At 43.2% G+C, this 14,514-nt stretch overlaps 3 protein-coding genes across 6 annotated transcripts in view; 1 reads left to right on the top strand and 2 right to left on the bottom strand.

Annotated features, from left to right (window-relative positions):
- Positions 1–3,837: 3,837 nt before the first annotated feature.
- Positions 3,838–14,514, bottom strand: CMC4 (C-X9-C motif containing 4). 4 transcript variants are annotated; one of them, XM_082716688.1, is made up of 3 exons: positions 14,047–14,514; positions 6,332–6,399; positions 3,838–4,196 (listed from the first exon to the last, which is right to left on the bottom strand). In XM_082716688.1, exons 1-3 carry the CDS (start codon positions 14,097–14,099, stop codon positions 4,048–4,050), a joined length of 270 nt encoding a protein of 89 aa, XP_082572814.1. In that variant the 5' UTR covers positions 14,100–14,514; the 3' UTR covers positions 3,838–4,047. The 4 variants fall into 4 exon arrangements, with proteins under 4 accessions (XP_082572814.1, XP_082572815.1, XP_082572816.1 ...); XM_082716689.1 differs by lacking the exon at positions 14,047–14,514 and adding an exon at positions 13,003–13,141; XM_082716690.1 differs by lacking the exon at positions 14,047–14,514 and adding an exon at positions 8,003–8,108.
- Positions 7,645–13,135, bottom strand: MTCP1 (mature T cell proliferation 1). The gene is made up of 5 exons (XM_082716686.1): positions 13,003–13,135; positions 8,294–8,445; positions 8,003–8,173; positions 7,870–7,921; positions 7,645–7,779 (listed from the first exon to the last, which is right to left on the bottom strand). The coding sequence occupies exons 2-4, from the start codon at positions 8,396–8,398 to the stop codon at positions 7,874–7,876; spliced, it is 324 nt and encodes a 107-aa protein (XP_082572812.1). The 5' UTR covers positions 8,399–8,445; positions 13,003–13,135; the 3' UTR covers positions 7,645–7,779; positions 7,870–7,873.
- The window catches only part of BRCC3 (BRCA1/BRCA2-containing complex subunit 3), a 55,836-nt gene continuing 55,007 nt past the window's right edge, over positions 13,686–14,514 (top strand). The window contains exon 1 of the mRNA XM_082716691.1: positions 13,686–13,887. Within this exon, the coding sequence (XP_082572817.1) occupies positions 13,765–13,887 (123 nt within the window). The 5' untranslated portion in view covers positions 13,686–13,764. The remainder of the gene's footprint in view (positions 13,888–14,514) is intronic.

Here is a 14,514-nt window from a genome sequence, read left to right as displayed (position 1 = left end):
CAGGAATTAAGTTGGAGAACAGTATTCGAGAAGCAACGAACCTTACATAATTCTGGCTGACATACTCTGGTAGGGGATGCTTAAGCTATCAAAATGCAGTTACTGTATGGTTAACTATTGTAAGACTGTTGTCTCCATCCTTTTGTTTGTTAACTTGTCGGCCAAATGGGCATGACTAATGGTTGGGCTCTTATCTAAGACCTCTACTTTTCTATGGTTTCGGAAAATACGAGAAACCTCTGCTTGAAGAAATGGTGTAGAGATGGATTTGAAATTGCTGAATATCATTAATGTTTCGCGTTCATCTCAGTTTCTTCTCTGACGGAAACTCACTTAAGGCGAAACTAGACTGCTGCCCTCTCTGCTGCTTCTGCGAATTACCAGCTTGGTTTCCGTCTTGAAGTCTGGGTACGGGGCTTTCTTCATTGTTTATACAATGTTAGTGTGATCTCTCGGAGAATTGGGCACAAGATACGTATCTTATTCTGGACCTGATTACCCAGAAATCATGTTCTGTGATGTTTGGTTCTTCTCAAAGAATCATGAATTTTAAGAGCACTATTTTTCTGAAGAAAATTGACAGTGTTGCACTTTTTTCACATTTAAAAAAACCTGTGAAGTCAGCTTATTGACTCACCAAAAGTGTCTACCTTTCTGAATTTAAAATGGTAAGAATGCCATCAGGATTATTGGGAGCAGTGGAGTTTTACAAACTACTGATACGCTCTCCTCCTACAGACGGAGTTCACTGGACTGTGGCACCTTTGGGTGTTTCCACTGACCACCCAAGGTGGAGAGCCACTGAAGCAGAGTTGGAAGCTGTGCTAAAGTTGTTATAGTTCTGCTGTTAACAAGTGACCACTTGGGGCGCCTGGGTGGCTCAGTGGGTTAAAGCCTCTGCCTTCGGCTCAGGTCCTGATCCCAGTCCCTCTGCTCAGCGGGGAGCCTGCTTCCCCCTCTCTCTACCTGCCTCTCTGCCTACCTGTGATCTCTGTCTGTCAAATAAGTAAATAAAATCTTTAAAACAAAAACAAAAACAAGTGACCACTTAACAGGCCTTTAAAGCCTTTTATGTTAAGTGCCATGCAACTTTAGATGCCTTCCAGATACCAAACACAAGCGTACAGATGATTAAATGTTAGGAGTTGTGGGGGGTGGATGCGGGGAAGGGAGTTGTCACACCAGCATAACTGCAGATCAGGAGCTTCTCTCATCAGTGGATGCTGTAGTTTTCGGATGAAAAGTAGTGAGATACGGCCCTCCCCACTGAGGTCTTTTAGTTACTAGTTAACCAAGTGATTAAACTTAGCACCACCAGCCCACTTACAGACTTTTTAGTCTCTAAAAGAGAGATTATAGTTCTCTCCCTCCCAGGTCCTCCCTAGAGACTGCGACTCAGAGCTGTGGTCCCTAACATGGAAAAAACACTGGATGAATGTTGAGCTTTTCTGATGGCTGTTCTACTTTGCTGTGTCTCATCATAGCAGAGAAGAATCCTATTTAATGTCTGCCAATAGATGTTGACTTCAACTGAGACAGGACTGAGCTTAAATATAGGAAGGAACAATTTATTTCAAGTTTTGAGAGTCCCAAGTAAAGTATACCCGAGGGAAAAAAGTTTAAAACAGTCTGAAACTTGAGTAGTTAACTCAAAAATTATTTTGTAATAAAGCACAGTAAAACTATGTATTTGATCATACAGTGATTCCTAGTATAAATCCTAGCACTGCTATCAATTGATAATTTTAAATGTAACTTACATGTGTATGTAATGTAAACATAGTTGTAAAATGTTTTATTAAATCATTTCACTGTTCACACAAGAGTTCATTTATTAAATCATTTCACTATTCACACAAGAGTTCATTTAAATGATTTCATGAGAACACAGCACAGTCACCCTAGTTTGTGGACCAAACCTCTCTAAGGCAGCGTTTTCTCCAAGTCTCTCTGGGGAATGTTCAACCTGTGAGGGGCAGTCTGCAAAATGGGGACATTGTCAAGTTAGTCCTTTTCAAAGAATCATAATTTACAGTAACATATTGAAAGCTTTGAAGCCTTAGAGAAGAGAAACCTGTTAACTTATGTCTAATGTAACATTCCCCGAACTTATCTGACCACAGAAGCCTTTTGTGCCCTCCCCACCTTTGACAGCAATTCCTAGAAACACTTCAGGGAATGCTGCTTAAAAGAACAGTTGGTCTCAAATAATAATGGTATTTGACTATCTCAGACTATTTTATGTTAGTCATTCATGGCAATGTAGGATCCTCCCTGTTCTGGACTGAATGTTTGTGTTCCCAAAAATTTGCGTTGAAATCCTAACACCCAAGGTGATGATATTTGGAGGTGGGTCTTTGGGGAGATGATTAGTTCATGGAGGTGGAGGCGTCATGACTGGGATTAGTGCCTCTATTGAACAGACTCGGGAAAGCTTGCTCGCTCCCCTCCTGACATGGGAGGTGCCTTGAACTTGGACTTCCAGCCTTAGAACTGTGAGAAATACATACATGTCTGTTGTTCATAAGCCAGAATGGACTTACAGAAGCCCGAATGAACTAAGACAGGGACATATCAGAATTTTTGTTTCTGCCTCTGCTTAGAAAGTCATCTTTTTCTTCTGGGGGCAGGCTGGAGTGATGGTGGTTCTAGCACCTGTTTGAGGAAAGCAAATGGCCTGTTTGATACTGTCACTCTACCACCACCACATGAAGTCACTGACAACTGTCAACAGGCTTCCTACAGCAGCCTTGTATTAACATGAGGGTTCACTGTAACGTTTTGATTATAATAGATAAAACACCTAAGAATTCTGTTGCTGCCTGCCTTCCAACGAAGTGTTTTGTTTGTTTTGTTTTTTCAGTTTTCTCATGATAAATTAGGGGTTGTTAAACATTACAAGAATCATTTCTAGGCCTTTCCTACCACCCTTTGAGCAAATATTAAGTGTCTTCTTGATAGGCACTGCAGTGGGGAGGTAAAAGTAGAAAGAAATGCTCTCACTTGCATCTGGAAGGACACTGTGCTCTGAATTACTGGAAATGCAACAGCATGTAGTCTGAACGTGTCATGGTTGTGGCACTGGAGGGGTGTCTTTTCACCTGACACAGGTCGAGTTTTATGAATGGTACGAGTAGTCCAAATTCAAAGGCTAAAGACAACTCATTAACATCTATATCAAGCAATTCTCCAATTCCTAGTGGACACTGACTAGGTATCCTACAAAATTGTTAGGACGCTATCTACTTGGAATTAGTGTCAGATCCCCCAGGTTAGGGGCTCAGTCTAAAAGACTGCCCCAAATTCAAACACCTATTGCTAAGTCCAGATTGTTACCTGTCCTTCTGCCTCACTGGCTATAAATCTGAGGTTCCCAAGGACATCCTCCTTAGGTTTGATTAATTTGCTAGAGTTAACTACAGAACTCAAAAACATTTACTTCAACATTTGCCAGCTGATTACAAAGGGTACAGATGACAGCTAGATGAAGAGGTATAAAGGTTAGGAGCTTCTGTACGGCTCCATTTCAGTCATGACTGACTAAATCATTGGCCATTGGTGACTGATTTAACCTCCAGTCCCTCTCCCCTTCCCAGAGGTAAGGGGAGTGTGGGATTGAAAGTTCCAACCCTCTAATCACAGGGTTGGTTCCCCTGGCAACCAGTCCTCATGCATAGGTTACTATGCAAAAGTCACCTCAATAATGTGACAAGACACCTTTATCACTATTATCACTTAGGAAATTCCAAGGGTTTTAGGAGCTGTGTACCAGGAAAGGACAAAAAGACCAAATATATATTTCTTATAAGTCACAATATCGCAAGTACCAAACCAAAATTTTTCACTTAACAGGTTTATTTTAGCAGCTCAGTTTTATTACATTCTACATATTCAATATATTTCTATCTGTTCTGCATAGATGGCATATTCATTAACTTTTATAGTTGACTTTTTTATTTGATATGTGCTGCTACCTGGCCCAAAGAAAGAGGGAGACAAACTTGCTTGGTGGATACATGGTGCAGCATTGAACTTTTCAGCAGAACTTCACTTTGATGTCGGCTTCAGTGTCAGCTTTTCCTCCTCCTCTCTTTCAAATCCCGAACAGACGAGAGATCTTCCCTTAGGATATCGAGCGCAACACTTACGCAGTTCTTGGATGACAGCCTGACACTTAGATTCCATGTAGTTGTTGGCTGCAAAACAGACAGGCAGACCCTAGTCATGATCTCATAGAACTCAGATACAGGGAAGTTTAGATCAGTGCTTCCCACTCCTTTTCACTTCATTTTATCTACAGACCTGGAAGAAAGAGGTAATTCTTTCTGATGTACAGACCAGTCAACAGGACAATTAGGGGGGAAAAAAAAGCATGATTTAAAAGTGGTTGAGGGGAACTTGGGTGGCTCAGAGGGTTAAAGCCTCTGCCTTCGGCTCAGGTCATAGTCCCAGGGTCCTGGGATCGAGCCCCGCATCGGGCTCTCTCCTTGGTGGGGAGCCTGCTTCCTCCTCTCTCTCTCCGCCTGCCTCTCTGCCTACTTCTGATCTCTCTCTGTTGAATAAATAAAATCTTTAAAAAGAAAAAAAAATAAAAGTGGTTGAAAGGTATTTTTACATATAAATTTCCTTTTCTTTCAGGTTAATAACTTACATACCCTTTTCTAGGACAGTGTTGGCTGTGGGATGTCCCTACCAAGTCTGTGCAACAGAGAGGGGGAAATTGCAGTCTCTGGATAGGGAGCTTTTTTACAGCTGTGAGCTAAGAATGGTTACATTTTACAAGGGTTGCAAATACACACCCACATTCCCACCTACACTCTCTACAACAAAGACCTGCGGGCCCTCCAAGGCCTAAAATATTTCCTATTTGGCCCTCTACAGAAAATATATGTAGAGCTCCTACTATACACAGACCTTAAGTCAGGGAGAACTTGACCTAAAGGTTCTAGGTCAGCTGCAGTCGATCCAAGTCCCCCAGTGCTAAAATGGGGTGCATGGGAGTTAGTCCCAGATTTTAAAAAACAAACAAGCATTAATTCTGACTAGAAAGAATATAGCAGACTGGCCGAGTCCAAGTTTGGAGTCGAACCAAAAGGGTTCAAACCCGCACTGCACCCCTTACTAGACAAGTTATCTGACTTCTGTGTCAATTTATCCATCTATAAAACGGAGGTCATAGCAGCATCCACCTCATGGATGAAAGGACTAAATGACTTAATATGTTTAAAACACTATGGCTGTGCTTAATGCTAACTCAGTCCTGATATATATACATATATCCATATGTTGCTAATTCAAATAAGGTAAGAATTTATTTGGGAGAAGAAGCTGTGAAAAACATTTTCCTTTTTCTTAAATTTGGAGGAAAGAAAAGGATGAATAAAGTAGCATTACTATCATTATACATCAACATTGTAGATTAAGATTTTATGAAATACTGCTCACATCATAAAATGAAAAGTCTAAGAATGAAAGTTAAAAGGCAAAGGAAGTAGACAAACAAGGGTTTTCTTTCGTAGTGAATCTTTGGGTAAGTTCTTAACATTTTTCCTTCAGACCCTTCTCTATTACTTTACTAATGGGAAAAGTTAACAAAAACATCAGTGTTGAAGTTCAGAAAGCTATTATAGCTTTTCCATCTGTTCTTCTGCCAATAATCATTCACTGATTAAAAAAAATCCTCTAGCACTTGGTCAAACTTATTGGCCAATTTAGAACCAAATTAGGGGGAAAATCAAGTGGACAAATCACATCAAATATGCTTTAGTTGAAGTTTGCTTTTTTTAAAGACTTAGTTGCTGACTTGGCAGCCTGAACTCCAATTGCATTTTCAACCCCCATTTCTAATCTGATTGCTTTTTAAAAGTGGGTTTTCAGCCACAGTGAAGTATAACCAACCCATTTAAAACTAATCTTTTTAAGAAAGAACTTTGCTCACTCAGCTTAGTAATTTTTAACTCTGGCTGTACATTAAAATAACCTGGTTAGCTTTTTAGACTGTTTCCTGCCCAGAACCCGTTTTCAGGAAGTCTGATTCAATTGTTCTAGGCAAGAGCTTTTTTTTATAAGTTCTAATGTATTTTAAAGATTTTAGTCTAATGTAGTTTAAAGATTCTAACGTATAACCAGGATCGCAAACATGAAGCTTGGATCATATCACTTTGTATTTTCTGCATCTTTGTTGAAACAATGAGAAAAATCTTCAGGATAATTACAGAAATACTACTTTTGAGAGGAGCTCATATCATTTGCTGATAAAAAGAAAAGCTGGTCTCTTGTAGTTGGTTCACAGATAAAGTGGAAAAATATAAAAAAGCATTTAACATACTACCTTGTAAACATTTCTGTATTTCACAGGCTTGTTTCTGGCACGGATCCTTCTGCGGCATATCCAGAAAACTAAAATAAGAGAAACGATTTTTATTTTGTCTTTTATCCATAAAGACTTGAAAGCCCCTCTAGATGGGATTTTCTTCTGAGACAACCAGGTATGCTAGAAAACAATTGCACTAAAAAATACTCTTCCCATTCATAGGATGAATCAACTGTATTTTTTATAATATCCATTTCATTCAGTTTTGAAGACATAAATAGCTTTACATGAAAATAAAACCTTGAATTCAATCACCTCATCTTGAATATCATAAACCAATTGCAGGCTAAAGGAGCCGATGCCACAGACCAATAGGCTTGCCCACTGCTCAGATATATCATTCGCAGAACCACCCTTGGTAAATGATTAAACTCCTTGAGCCTTTTTCCTTATTATTTTTTCCGTATTATTTCCTTATAATTATTATTATGTAAAACGGGGGCCATCCCTATGTACCTCAAAGCATTAGTGGAAGGTTTAAGTGCACAGAATAGTCTAGCCGGGAAGGGAGGCAGTAATACAAGATTTTTTAAAAAAATAAAACCTTACTTTTAATGTACATAAACAGTTATGACTACTTTAACTCAGAAAATTCTTTATCAGGTAGTAAATGGTTTCCTAGGAATCAGTAATATTTGTTGCTATTATTACTTCCTGAGAAAGGTGCTAGTTAAGCAGCTAAAATAATTTTTAGAGCTCTTATAGAAACCAACTTATTTATCTGTAGCCAGAGAATGAATTTAAGTGCCCACGATTTTGATTAGCAACCTCTAAAAATTTGAAGGCACAATTTCAGAAAGGAAAAAGGCCCAGAAGCCTTTGTAGCCCATTTCATTAATTCAAATAACCTCCTCTTTTTTCAGAGCCCCCTAAGTTCTCTGTAAGATCCAAGTTAGGTCAGTACTGGGAGGGGAAACACTGGAGCAAAACCTGGGATATTTACAGGATGGGAGAAGGAAAGGCAGGTGAATTGCGCAGGGCAAATAAGCGACACATAGATGTTGATGCTGCTAGGAGCTGCTCTCTTCTCTCTAAACCAGTACCAAGTCCTTGGTGATCGGGGCATCTGTTCTGTAGCAGGTGCTGACTTTTGTGGGACTCATCAGATCCCAGTTCCAGCTGATGATGTCCATTAATGGTTCTATGGCAATTTCCAAAGGAGTCAATTTCAAGTTACATGTCCTGACTAAGTGCTTTTTTGACTTGCTTTCTGCCTGTGTGACCCCCTCTCTGCAGTTCCACTTGTGGTGTTCTTCATGACCCTTCCTAAGCTTCTGTGTTCTTGAGCAGTTTTTCAACCCAGTCCCTCCCCCCAGGCCCACAGGTGGGTGCACTGCAGTGGTGGATGAAGTGATTGCCATATACTGAATAGAACAGAGGAGCATATCTTCCTAGAATCCCAGCACCTGGAAAACAAAGTAGATCATTAAAATCACAACCAAACAAACAGAGTGAAAAAGAAAAAGGGAGAACAGGGGAAAAATAGAAATACATACCAGGTTAATCATCAGGCAAAAGCTTAAGCAACAGCTCCTGTACTCCCCTGACCTGTCAGAAAAAGAAAGTTTATAGAGTTCTCTGTTGTAAGAGCCCCCAGTACAATGGAAGATGATTAAGCAACATGGGTACCATTAAATGATGCTGGATCTGCCACAAGCGAGAGTTGTTATCCATGTAGCGCTCCTCAGGGTAGAGTTGCCACATGAGAGGTAGCTGGGAGGTAAGAAGGTGACTTGGTCTAGCTGCGTCACCTAAGGGAACCTGAACTTGCTGGACTCGTGCCCTTAGGGAACTCGTCTCCTAATGGAAAAAAATGATCAAAAATAAAAGCAAAGATTTCAGAATTTTGAGACTGGTTAGAAACCAAGTTGCTTAAAAGCAAAATCAATTTAAAAAAATAAGCAAAATGTAAACACCTACCTCTTCCACGACGGCCACCCACGTGCGCTGGTATTCGTCGCGGTAGATGCCCTCTTGGTGAACCCAGAGGTGATCGGGTGGAGCCCCCACATCCTCTCCTGCCATTCTGGGCTTTGGGTTCCAATTCTAGCCCTGCTTTTCTCCACCTAAGCCTGCAGCACCCGCGCACAGGACACAGGTGTGACTTTTCGGGTTTGAATGAACTCACCAGTGAGCAAGGTGACCTGGAACTAGCAACCACCAACCAGAACAAAAACTCTTACATGTCTACTTGCACAGCCTGCGCGGAGCCGAGGCCACCTTATCAAGACACTCAAGTGCCACTCCGCAGAGCCTCAGGTCGCGCTAACTCTTGCCTGTGAAGCACTCAGCTCCCGAGCTCAGTGGGGAGCTCTGTGGAGATGTAGGACTAGCACCTCAGGAAGCTGGGCAGTGCTGTCAGTCTCTGCATTCACAAACTGAATGCAGTTAGCGATGGAGTGTGCACAGGCACTTACTTGGGCAGCGATGGATGCGTGTGCCATATTCCCCAGGTAAAAGCCCCTTTCAAGCAATTCCATTTTAAAGGATTGTGAAGGCTGAATTATGTGCATCGCTTTCTAAATTAAAATTCAAAGTTTGTTTTAAGGACAAACAACCTATTTATCATCTTACTTAGAAAGGTTACTGATAGCAGTTGGGCATTTCCAGAAGGGGGTTTTCATGTTAAGGAAAATATTTCAGGTAGCTTCATGGGATTCTGAAGCTGCAAAAGACTTTGGGGATCATGGTGATTGGGAGCGGAGAGCAAATGATGGTTATCCATCTAGGTCCTTGTTTCATTTTAATAATGCTTCAGGATGTCACTGGAACCCGTTTCTCCACAGAGGTGTGCATTTTAATTCTGATTTCACAAGTCAGAAGGCCAGAAAAGGCCTCCACCATTTGAGAGGTGTAAAGGAAGCAAATCTCCTGGGCAAACTCTTTCCATAACGCAGACTCAGCTCTAACCCCATAAGGGTTTTCTGCCTAGCTCTGGATCTCATTTCAGGGCCTTGCGATTACTTGACCTGCATTTTGCAGGAATGAATAGTTTGTACCTGGCTCCTAGCATCATGGCATGGTTTCACTGTATTTCTTCCTCTGACAGAGCAGATACGGCATTGGGGGATCTGCCCCACTGAACAAACGCCTCCTATTCTCACTAGGTGGCCTTTAGGCAGGAGAGGAACTGTGGCACATCTCCGAAGGTTGCTGAACCATTACTGAGATTGCCAAGAGCAAATGAGATGCCAGAACACGGTATGATACAGCCAAGGAAAAAGCCTGAAAGAACTAATTGAGCCAAACCAAGCCCTCTTTTCAAGGACAGAAGGTTTTTTGTTTTTGTTTTTGTTTTTTTCTTTCTTATCACTGTTAGTTCTCCTTCCCTAGTAGTAGAGGAAGATGTGTTTTAGAGATGTACTAAATGGTCTGATTTCAGAGCATCATAGTTGCTTCACCCATTGTATCCTGAATGGAATTGGCTCTGAGCCCATGGTAAGGCTCTCTAACCCATCTTACTGGGCTCTCTCATCACAAACTCATCTAAAGAACCCCTTCTCCTTCACCAAATCCCAGTTCTCTCTAGGGTTCCTGATTTCGCAGACTCAAAACTTGCAAGTTATCTTGGACTTCATCCTCTTCTTCGGTTGCTGCATCCTATCTGTCACCAATTTCAGCAAGCATCACTGCCACTATATTTGAGACAAACTTTCCCCTAAACAGTAGGTTCATTTCTAGCTCCAAATCCTTGCTTGAGCTTTCTACTTGCCTAACATGCCTCCACAAGCCATTCTGCCTATCTCAGTACTATTATGGCAGATGCAGGTGCCTGCCTTCTCTAGGAAAACTTCGGGTCTCCTAGGACTACTGCAGCGTTTATGTCTCAGCTCAAGCTCATATTTTGGCCTCTAATTATAAATTGCCTTTGCACATTTGCTCTGCTTATTTCACAAGCCTTGTCTCCCCTCAAATACAGTATTATAAGGTCTTCCATAAAAGGAACGATATAGTAGTACTGGGCACCTGAAGTGTCCATACTAGTCAGTGTTCCTGTGCACGAGGAGTGAGTGGATATGTACGCGGAGCAGAGAGGGGAAACAGATAGAGACCACGTATACGTGGGTGGAGACAGATTCTTTAGGTATATTATACAACCATATATTCTGTCAAAGTCATTTTTTTTTTCCATTTAGCAGATACAGTTGTTCTGCCTCTCCTTTTCCCCAGGGCTGTGGAAAGGAGAGATACAAACAAAAATATATATATATTTTGAGTACAAAAGAAATAAGTATGGCCATTAAAAAAAAAATAGAAACCAAGTATTAAGAGTTTCACTACCATCTCTCCTTCACAGATAGTCAACAACTAATATATCGACATTTAAGCTTGTTTTGAATGAAAAGCAAAATTTTACTGGTTGCACTGACATCAAAACAAAATGATTCCAGTGATATAGAGGGCAGATAAATTGGAGATGATAGTCTGAGTTACTATGAATTACAACAAAGAGGCCTATGAGTCACTACAAAATATTCTCAGAAGAAAGGCCGTGTGATGTGCTGCTGGGACCTAAAGGCCAACATGCTGGGCATCTGTAGGATGAGCCGAGGAACAAACTCCCACTCGTGACCCTGCACTTATGTGTGTCACCACTCACAGTGAAGCTGCTGCATGAGCACAAGCCAAAGGCTGAAGGCCTAAGATTAAGATGAAGGATCATACAATCAATCACAGGTTGTATAAATTGGAAACCATTTCCCTAAAATGTCCTTCTTGGAACACTTGCCTCTAACTTTTTCCTTGGTCAGATACATTTGGGAATCTTATAGTCACAAGGCTCATAAGCGTGGTAAAAACTCTGGCCAGTCACACAGTAAAGAAACCTTATTTTAACATTTCCCAAATTCATTTGACTAGAGAACATTCTTCTGCACATGAAACTTGTTCACAAAATTCAGAACATCTTGAACTAAGATGAATCTCTAAAATCCTCAAGATAAACTCAGGTACAATATGCAATATAATACCTAATATAGACCTCCTCCACTCCAAAGGAATACTACCATCTGCAAATTCAAATGGATTAAAAAAGTGCTTTTATGGCTTTATCATCCATTAAGGCACTAAAGCAGATAGTCCCCATGGGGGTCACCTTGATGTCATGGCCAGAGACCACACTGGCCTAGACACACTATTTCCTAGTAAGGAAATAATTTCATAATTTCATTTGGAGGAAAAATTTAATAAATTTCATGTTAAATGGATGATAAATGACATAGAAAGCCTTCCTTATGAAAAGTATAATTTACTTCCATTTCCAGGTGTTTGAACAATTTGTAAACACTAACCGGTTGAACATAGTTATTTTCTTTGAAGTGAATTAATCAACTGATTTAATCACAATGGGTGAAGTTACTAAGAACACATGCCCTGATTTTGCCACTTGCAGTGGGAATTGGGACATGTTAACGTCTCTACACTTGTTTTCTGAGGTGTAGAATGAGCCATAAACAACGTATTGATTATAATGGTCAGCATTTACTTATTTTATGTTTTATGGATACTGTTATTATGGCCACTTACAGATGAGGGTAGTAAGTAAGGTACAGAGAAGTTAGGTGACTTGTATGAAGTCAGAACACAGGTAGGAATTGTACAGTCTGATTCCCATTTGGGTAGTTTACATGGAAAGGTAGCAAAAAAATAAGTATGCTGTAATAGTCTTTTTCTGTACTCTACTTAAACATTTAGAACTGTAAAATGTAGCCACGAGCATTATAAAAGTTAGAGAATGTTGGTATGATATTTGAGATTGACGAACACCAGCAAGAAAAATAAGGTGCTTTTGTTGTTGAAGGTGCCTAAAGGCACTTTATAAAGTCAAAACATTCCATTGCTAAAGATAATCATGAGAAGAGCCGCTGTTGTTCCATTAAGGCAGGGCGTACAAGTCACAAACAGTAACTGATATATGTGCCACAAACATAACTATTACGTGGTGTAAAACCGAGACTTAAGAGAAAATTTTGATGGGTCCAATGTAATTGCACACTTTAAGTGTTGTCCAATGTTCATCATTACCAAGATGAATCATGGAAAGAGGTGCCATGTGATCCTTTTGCGTTAGGTAAAAATGGGGGTTGCCGGTGTACCTGTCAGAGATAATATCAGTGGATGTGGACCCTGTCTGTGGGGGGATTTGGGTTGGAACTGAGTTGGGAGAAAAGAGCGAAGCATCAACACCTCTTCAAGGAGCACGTTGGGAATGTTCCCTTTCCAGTACTGCCATGCCTGCCTGGTTTCAACACTGCGCAGGGAAGGGAAAACAGACATAAACACTCTGGTTTAGCACGGTTCCTACAACCCACGTGTAATCCCTAATCTTGGGAGTTGAAAGAGCTGTACTTTTACCCGTGGCACGTTTGACATTCCTGAAAAGAAAACCTATTTTCCATGGAATTTCACCACGTCTGATATGGAGACAAGGGGAGCTGAGGAAATTGACATTGTGGATATCGAGCGCGAGACATCCCAGACCTTTAATGCAACTGGAGGCCCCCATTCCCGTGCCCTGCACCGAACGCGTAGGAGCCCTGCGAGCCTATGTAGAACACAGCAGCAGCCAAGCTTAAGAGTGATACTTTTTCAGATACAGTATAGCACTGTTTCTGGAAGAGGTTACTCACATGAATATAATGTTTCTCGGGCTAATTAATCCGCCTCAGGAGCAGCGAGGCTAAAACTTCCAGGTTCCCCCGCCCTGGGCCACTCAAGCCGCGATCGGGACGTGAGCCCGGGGCGAGCCGAGGGGCATCCCGGGCCGAGGTCACCCGAACCGAAGTTAGGAGGCGAGGGCCGGCGACCGGAAGCGGTCCAGGGAGAGTTGTACAAAATTCAGGGCCGTAACTTGGAAACCGAGCGAAATAAAATAAGACCTGAACTGTCTTAGGACCGAATTTCACAGGAGCGTGCCTCTGGCTCAGGAGGCCGGCGCGCGCGGCGAGGCCGCCTCAAAGGGCTGTCCCCGGAGCGTGTAGGCCGCGTACGGCTCTCCTCAGCGGGCGGGCAAAATGGGCGCGGGCGCTCCAGAGGCGCCGGCCCCGCCGCTCGGGCGCCGCTCTCAGAGCACGACGGCCCGCGAACCGCGAGCGCCGCCTCCCTGCCCTCCCCGCCACCGGGCCTGACGCCCCGACCGCGGCCGGTTACCGCCCTGCGCCCTACGGCCACGCCTGCCCCAACCGGCGCGGGCGTCTCCCAGGTGCCGCCGGGCCGGCCCCGCCCCGCCCCCGCGCGCCCGCCTCGAGCCCCGCCCCTCCCCGCCCCGCCCCGCCCCGCCCTGCCCTGCCCGCGCTCCCCAAGCCCCGCCCCCGCGGAACCCGCGCGCCGAAGCACCGGGTTGGCCAGGCCCGGATTGGGCCCGAGGCGGACGTGAGCAGGGTCGGACCAAGATGGCGGTGCAGGTGGTACAAGCGGTGCAGGCGGTTCATCTCGAGTCGGATGCTTTCCTAGTTTGCCTCAACCACGCTCTGAGCACCGAGAAGGAGGAGGTGATGGGGCTGTGTATAGGGGAGGTGAGTAGGTCACTTAGCCTGACCGGAACCCTGCTGAGCAGACGCAGCGTGTCCCCGGGTTGGGTGTTGGCAGCGCCCAGGGCTGCGGAGGCTACCGGAACCTCTGACCGACACCCTTGGACCGAGACTTGGGATGATCAGGGAGTGCAGGCCCCGTGCCTTCTGTCGCTGAACCCGCGTTGAGTCTCCTGCAACGCCACAGCGATCTGCATAATCCTCTGGGTGGGCCTTGCAGTTTCTCCAGATCGAGTGATTACCCCATTGACCAAAACCGCGAGTCAGGCCGCAAAGACACTGTAGTATAATGAAGACGGGAGTGTATCAGGAAGCAGCCAACCACGGTTAGGGTCCCTGGCCTTGACTCCAGTCTTCTTTCTGGGACGCCTTCTAAGGGTATCAGAAAACCAGACAGAGAAGAGGGTTCCAAAGACGCAAAGGTTTCCACGGGGTTGAGTGTTGCAGAGAGGAGAAAGACGAGGAGAAGACATACCTTGGTTGACTATAATCCGAAGTAAGAATTCTCCAGCCTTTCATGCTGGTATACAGAAACACATGACCCACGTTTCATAGAATCTCCATCCGTGTACATCAGACGGGCGTAATGTGATCAATAATGTTTTCTGCTTT

Source organism: Mustela nivalis (assembly GCF_964662115.1).
Source record: "Mustela nivalis genome assembly, chromosome: X".
NCBI classification, from domain to species: Eukaryota; Metazoa; Chordata; class Mammalia; order Carnivora; family Mustelidae; genus Mustela; species Mustela nivalis.
This window is presented reverse-complemented; position numbering and strand designations above follow the sequence as displayed.